The sequence below is a fragment of the Kryptolebias marmoratus genome, linkage group LG14 (assembly GCF_001649575.2).
Source record: "Kryptolebias marmoratus isolate JLee-2015 linkage group LG14, ASM164957v2, whole genome shotgun sequence".
Lineage (NCBI taxonomy): Eukaryota > Metazoa > Chordata > Actinopteri > Cyprinodontiformes > Rivulidae > Kryptolebias > Kryptolebias marmoratus.
In genome coordinates this window covers 6251666-6259363 of record NC_051443.1, presented here as the reverse complement: position 1 = coordinate 6259363, position 7698 = coordinate 6251666, and the positions used below count along the sequence as shown (strand labels likewise).

General features: G+C 39.5%; 1 protein-coding gene across 1 annotated transcript; it reads right to left on the bottom strand.

Moving 5' to 3' along the window:
- Window positions 1-1050: 1050 nt before the first annotated feature.
- tmem174 (transmembrane protein 174) lies at window positions 1051-6215 on the bottom strand. The gene is made up of 2 exons (XM_017427520.3): window positions 5659-6215; window positions 1051-2729 (listed from the first exon to the last, which is right to left on the bottom strand). The coding sequence occupies exons 1-2, from the start codon at window positions 6213-6215 to the stop codon at window positions 2621-2623; spliced, it is 666 nt and encodes a 221-aa protein (XP_017283009.1). The 3' UTR covers window positions 1051-2620.
- Between the last annotated feature and the right edge of the window lie 1483 nt (window positions 6216-7698).

Sequence of the window (7698 nt, the reverse complement as noted above, 5' to 3'; positions counted from 1 at the left end):
TATGGTAGTAGCTGAGAGTCATCCTCAGTGACATCTCATGATATTGTATAACAGGTTTGAACAAAATGGCTACAACCCCCTCATTTCTCAACATAAGAAGATCTTATGTTAGGTGTAAAACATAAAAAGCAGCGGGTGATATGCATTACTTCAAGAAATGTTAGGGGTTTATTTAATATTTTTTAACTGAAATTACTAAAATTTAAGGCTTTATAAAATCATTCAACTCTGGTATTAAATCACTATAAGCCGATATGTTTTAATAACTGTGCCTGATTTTCCACTTCCTGCAGCTTTCTGTGGGTCAAACCAAATCCTCTTGTTTGAATTATCAGAGATTTCTTTGCACACAATGAGCTCAGGTTACAGCCCGAATGCCAACTTTAGCGTCGTTAGTGAGCTGCAGAGACCAAACCCCCTCCCCCCCGTTGGCGAGTTTACGGCCCTAGGACGAGGCAAACGTACGAGCCTCTGTCTAATCGGCATCCAGGACAAGTCACGGCCACATGCTCTGCCGAGATTATCTGACCCTTTTGGTATTTTGGGATTTCAGAAAGCAAATCTTAGATGTTGTTTCCAAATCCGTCCGTAAATGTTGAGCTGCATGTTGGCGGCGTGGGGGTGGGGGTGGGGGGGTCCACTGCACCACCGGACAGCTCATCCTGCAGAGAGACAGAAAACACACACCTGTTGTCCTGTAGTGGTTTAACCCACTACAAGTCAACAGACTTTGTCAAATCAATCAGCTGTTTGTGAACCTTGAATAAGATCCACTCATCATCACCAAACCTTCATTATTAACTACAAGACTACTGATGATTTTAGCCTTCATGCCAGGAGGACTTTCCGGGTCAAATCTAGAAATATCTGTTGCCGTTCAGCACGTCCAGTAACAGTTGCAGAAACTGTCGCCAGTTCTCTGGAACGATGAAGTAATGTCACCCAGGTGTGTTTTACTGGGCTCTATCTATCTATCTATCTATCTATCTATCTATCTATCTATCTATCTATCTATCTATCTATCTATCTATCTATCTATCTATCTATCTATCTATCTATCTATCTATCTATCTATCTATCTATCTATCTATCTATCTATCTATCTATCTATCTATCTATCTATCGTTTTATAATTTTTCACTTTCCTCCTTCAAGTCAAAGTTTTTAGCAGTTCAACAGTTTAAATGAGTTTTTTTTTATTTTAACAGTTTTTCACACGAAGGTCTTTTGGCTTGTTAAATGCCCAGGACAAATTTTACAGTTCTATAAAAACATAGATCTGCAAAAGATGTTTTGGGTTTTTTTTTCCTGTTAAATGATGGCCTTCTGTCCCAGTCTAATTAAACTCACAGCTGATTTCGGTCTCTGCTGCTAAGAGGATCTGGGTGGAACTTGGCTTTCGCTATGATCGCCGATTAATTCCTTCATAACTTAGAAGCGTAAAAAACTGAATAAAAAAAGGGCTGGGGAAGATTACATCCAGACAGAGATTCAAAAAAGAAAGAACACATCCTGATGAAAAAAACAACAACTTTAAAATCAAACTAATAAAACTGAGAAAGCAGAGCAGTGACATGCAACAAATAAAGTAAGCAAAAGCATTTTATAAAAATTTGAGATGTATAAAACTATTTGGTGCTTCAAAAGTTATTATTATTATTATTCGTTTTGTGGTCCTGAGTGAACAGAGGCAGATTTCCTTGTGTTTCTGCCCCCCTGTGGCTCTCTGTCACTTTTATTTATTCTGAAAACATAGCTGGGGTACAAAATGTCCCACAGTCACAAAAATATCAAACTTTTCTTCATTCTGAGTGGATTTTACTTTACAAAGTTGTATTTAATATTTTCTAATTAGGTTTCTGATGACTGCGAGTGACATGAACACTTAAATTCTCCTTTTTTAAACATCAAGAGATTTCCTAAACGTTTGCATCTTCTCTGACAGTTTTAGTGGGTCTGTAAGGCTCGAGGTCGGTGGAGTGTGGCAGCTTCACATCACAAAAATTAAACCAGAACCTTTTTTTGTGCTGCTGTAAACGGAAACACCACAAATATTCTAGGTTTAATTTAAAACATATGAAGCATCACACAGAATCACCTTCATTCTTATCGCCCATCACCAAAGGTGAGTGTCTGTGTGCGTGTGTTTGTCTATTGGCTAAATATAATATATAATATATAATAACCAGCAGACTAATTTCAATGAAACTCCCACAAAGTAACAGGCAGATGAACCTCTGCAATTGATAATCTTTTGGAATCAACTCCATTCAAGATGGCTACCACAGCTAATCTACCTTAGTCAACATTGAAATAACTATAACTCAGCAAAATTTACAAATATTGAGGTAATATTTGGTGATGTAGTAGCAGAGCGCTATTTCCAACATGTACCTTGAGCACCAACCAATCAGGCACAATTTGTTTTTAAAACTTATCTCACAAAGTCATAGATTTGAATGAAACTTTCAGAAACTGGATGTATATCTACTACTACCCTAATGCCATCATTTCTCTTATTTTTGAATAATAGCATGAAAGGTGGAAGGTGACATGCATTCCTTTAGAGAAAGCTAGGCCCATTTGTTGCTTTTTGTTAAAACAAGATAAAAGTCCATTTTCATTTGTGATTGTGTTTGTGGCAGGAAGGGAAGAGCTCTTCATATGCAGGTGGATGAGAACAGCTGCCCTCGTCCGGACGTCCCCTGTCACTTTCTGTCTTCTGTGTTCTGCAGACAAAACAGTGAAACAGGTCAGGACTGGAGCCAACAGGAATGAGAGTCGGTGTGTGTTCATGTGATCAGGGCAGCGGTTTATAGTCACGGCAGGTTAACTGTATTATTCCTGCCGTCTGTTTGGATTAAAGTGAAATGCTTTCCTGGAAACCTGCTGGGAGCAATTGTCTAAAAACAATAAAAGACAGTGAGAACTTGGAATGCAGCTTTGTGTTTATAGCAGCACGTCTGACTGAGTTTTAAATAAATTAGATCCTGCAATTAGCTGAAAAAAATAAAATACGCCTTAGCTTTTGGTGCAAAAAACAGGTGGGAATATGACTCAAATTCTGTTTCAAAAAAACTTTGGTTTTAATAAAGCACATATAAAAACATTTGTGATACAATGTTCAATCCCAGCAGGGTTTTTATTTTAATAAGTGCCAGTGATTTTAGCCTCAACTGACCCCAAACCCATGACGACTTGTTTTATGTAACCACTGAGGAACTGTAATTACAGCCCCAATTTCAACAAAGGTTGGGCAGTTTTATAATATGAAAATAAAAACAGAATGAAATGATTTGCAAATCATTTGTTTTGTAAGAAAATTTTCCCGTGTTTTGGGAAAAAGAAAGTAACATGTTTCAAAAAGTTGAACATGTTACAGAGGCAACAAAGGGCTGTAAAAGTAAGTGGTAGGAATACGAAACAGCTGGAGGAGCATTTAGCAACAAATCAGGTCAACTGGCAGCAGGTCAGTGAGAGGACTGGGTTTAAAAAGAGCATTTTAGAGAAGCTGAGTCCCTAAAAAGTAAAGATGGGCAGAGGTTCACCATAGAAGAATTGTGCCTAAAAATAATGGACCAATTTCAAAAGAATGTTCTTCAATGGGAAATTTGGAAAACGTTGACTATCTCATTATCTACAATTCATAATATCCTCAAAAGATTCATGAATCTGGAGAAATCTCTGAGCTCAAAGGACAAGACTGAAAGTCAGAACTGGATGTTTGTGATCTTCAGGTCCTCAGGCAGCTCTGCATTAAAAACAGGTCTGATTCTGTTCTGGACATCACTGCATGGATTCAGGAACACTTCTACAGATCACTCTCTGTAAACACAGTTTGTTGTGACATCCACAAATGCTGTTTAAAGCTCTATCTTACAAAGAAAAAGCCAGATGTGAACACCATCCAGAAATGCTGCTATCTCCTTTGAGCCAAAGCCCATTTAAGATGGACTGAGGCGAAGTGGAAAACTGTTCTGTGGTCAGACAAATCAAAATTTTAAATTCTTTTTGGAAACTATGAACACCATGTCTGCTATACTAAAGAGGAGAGGGACAATCCAGCCTGTTATCAGCACACAGTTCAAGAGCCTGCCTCTCTGATGGTATGGGGGTGCATTAGTGTCTCTGCCATGAGCAGCTTACACATCTGGAAAGGAACCATCAAAGCAGAAAAGTCTGCAGGTTTTACAACAACACATGTTCCCATCCAGACATAATCCAAGGTTCACAGAGACTCACAAAGCATCAAAATGATTTCATTGTCAAAAGAAATCCACCAGGAGAAAGTTACAAAACATTTCCTCAGTATTAAATAATGAATGGAACACAGTGAAGGCAGTCCTCATGAATTGGAGAAAGTATGGAACAATAATGAAATTACGGAGAACTGAATGTTCCTTCAAAAGTGGTGAAAAGACGAGCCAGAAACTGGTCAGAGAGGCCTACAGCAACACTGAAGGAGCTGACAAATACTAGGTTTTAGAACAGAATATGTTGAGCATCATTGAGACAATATTTTAGAGGGGAATAATGGCCTAAAACACAGTGAGCCAAGCAATGAACAGTGCTGCATTAAAAACAAACTGAGAGCTTTCTTGCATAAGAACACTCAGTCCCCTGATTTAAAGAAGATCATGTTCTTGGTTTTTTTTCACCTTCTCTTGTGCCTGTAAATACCGCTAAGTTCAAACTAAATGAGACCAATTTCTTTCCATGTAAGACACTGTTGTTTTTTCTGAGTCACCGTGTTTGGAGTCTTATCCCTTCATGTTCTTCATTACAGAGTTTACTGAATGGCTTGTTTGGAGCACCTCTCAAGAAGTTACTGACATTTAAGATGGCTGCCATGGCTAATTTACCTGAACCAACACAGAAAAGATGATAACTCAGTCTGTTTTACAGGTACTGAGCTAAAATCTGGTGTGTTAGTAGCCAAGAGTCATCCCCAGCCATCAACTGTAAAAGACATTTGACAGGAACTCAGAAGCTGAAGCCCAAAAGGGACTGGGTTCCTATAAAAGTGTTTTCAAGATTTAATTAAAACAGACATAACTTTGCCATTTCTTAATGCTTCAGTTATCTCTTTTTGTCAGAAGATTGTTTGTCATGAAAGCACTCTTTCTTAGCTGTCATGATAGGCGTGGGAGAAGGACCCAAATGCATGACAGCAACGTGGTGATTGATTAAATCCAAAGATGAATTAACAAAATACAAGGAACTCAAAAATGGACTTGACAACGCGACAAAGTCTAAACATGAACAGGGTAACAAAACAGACAAACCAGCATAGAGGGACGGAAAAGAACTGCTTAAATACAAGAGGGAGACAAAGGACCAGGGCTGATTACTGACAAGACACAGGTGAGGGGAGAGAGGACACAGGAGAGGAGGAAGAGCACACAAGGAAACAGGAAACATGAGCAAGGGGAAAACTAGAAATACAAAGGAGAAGACTACACCTAACACTAAGAACACACAGGGAATAATAAAGTAAAACTAGAAGACTGAAAATAAACAGAACTGTGATAAAACAGGAGACTGAACTAACAAAAGAAACCATGGAATAATAATAATAATAATAATAATAATACAGAATTCAAGGATCCAAAATGCAAAGTCCAAACAAAACTAAATAAACAGAGAACCTAACATTACCGGCTTCTTCTCTGGTCCGTCTGTGAGCTGTGAGCTCTGCTGTCCTCTGCCGTAACCATGTCCACACCGTGGACACCATCATACGGAGGAAGGCCAGGATGGAGCTCATTTGGTTGCTGCACCTCCTGGGTGATGAAGCTATAAGCAGGTGGAATGCAGAGCATGGTTGCGGCTCCCTGCAACATGACCGGTGGATTCCTGCCATGAACCACAACGGGATGTCCTCTGGAGACTTGCTCCCTCACCGGTATGACAAACACGCCCTCGTCCTCCTGCTGTCCACAGCAAAAGATTAACCTGAACTTGCAGATGCTGGTGAACATGAAGGTTCCTCCGACTGAGATCAGGATGGGGCCCAGCAGCTGAGTCCACTGGAAGTTGGTGTTCGTTTGGTAGTGCTGCCAGCCCATGGCGGTGAAGGTGACACCCACCATGGCCAGGAAGACTCCCGACAGCAGCAGGGCCGCTGCGGTCTTCTCATCGTCCAGCAAAGTGTCCGACAGACGGGAGCTAGTAGCGGTACCGTTCGTCTCCATTCCAGGTCTTTGTCCCACCATGTCGATCTAGTATCTCAACACGTGTTAGGACACTTAGCATGGGACACTCTGTCTCTCACAGCAAGTTCCACTGCATGAACACTGAGTAACCCAGAAAACTACCAACAAAAAGAACAAGTTACACGTTAACCTGCACTTTCATGCAGACACAGAATGAAGTGGATGATCACATTGATGGGGACAGTAACAATCATCCACTCCAGGTTGGAAATTTAGACAAATTATGGTTTAATGTTTTTGCCCTGTGTGTGCGTGTGTGCTTGCGTGCATTGTTTGTCTGTTAACAAATGATCTCATGAACCAGTCCATGGATTTGAACGAAACTCTCAGAAAGTGATAACACATTTTACAGATACTGAGCTCAAATTTGGTGTGGTAGTAACTGAGACTGATTCCAAACACATATTCTAAAAGTTAACAAATCAAACAAGATCTGTTATTAAAACTTTGTTATTAACTATTGAAGTCAAATCTGTGTTTGTTAGCAAAATATCTCATTAACCATTGGATGGATTTCAATGAAACTTTTAAAAAACATACATTGGATGAGCATCTACAACTGATTAAATTTTCGAGTCAAACCAGTTCATGATGACTGCCACACCGAACTGATCTCAGGAAATACAAAAATGGCTACAATTCTGCCAGTTTTACAGATACTGAGCTTAAAATTGGTGTGGAAGTAGTTGGGAGTTATGCCCAACATATATTTTGAGTGGTATGCAATCAGCAACACCTTTGCCTAAAATTTTGCCATTAACTGTTAGACTCAACAATGTCTGTCTGTTAGCAAAACGTCTCATGAACCACAGCACAAATTTCAATGAAACTCTCAAAAAGTGATCAGTGCCTGCACATCTACAGTTCATTACCATTTGGAGTCAACCCATTTCAAGTTGGCCGCCTCAGCTGTTTGACAATAGCCAACACAAGAATGGCTCAAACTCTAACCATTTTACAAATATTGCGTTAAATGATGTGTGGTAGCTGTGAGTCTCCCCCCCCCACACACACACACACACACACACCCTTCCAATAATATTCTCATTATATCACATGAGATCCTGCATAATTTGACTCCGTCCTTCAGATTTGCATGATGCTTTCTCACTCTAAAACTCCTGCTGTTAACTAACAGATAATTAAGGCTTTCATCGCACATGCACCGAAGCAGCCATTACTATTCCAAGGTGTTCTTCCACTTTCAACAAAATCTTTGATTCAATGGTCCTCCCACAGCTTTCAACACCGACGCAGGTCGACCAGATACAGTGGTAAAAGATTTCCCATAGACAACAATGAGATTTTGTTGAAACACAAGAGCAAACCACAGCCCCCTTTGGAGCTCTACAGCTCAGACTTTGCAGTAAAAACATCATTCAGAGTTTAATCTGGTTCCAGAAAGTTAGACTTTAAATGTCTGATATGGTGTTTCTTTATTTTATTTTTTTACACAATCACAGTTTATGTTTTATGATTTACA

Coding starts and splice junctions, on each gene's coding strand:
- tmem174 (XM_017427520.3), bottom strand. CDS start 6,215: ATGGTGGGACAAAGACCTGGAATGGAGACGAACGGTACCGCTACTAGC. Junction 2,730..5,658: donor ACGGACCAGAGAAGAAGCCG/GTAATGTTAGGT, acceptor TTTTGTCTGCAG/AACACAGAAGACAGAAAGTG.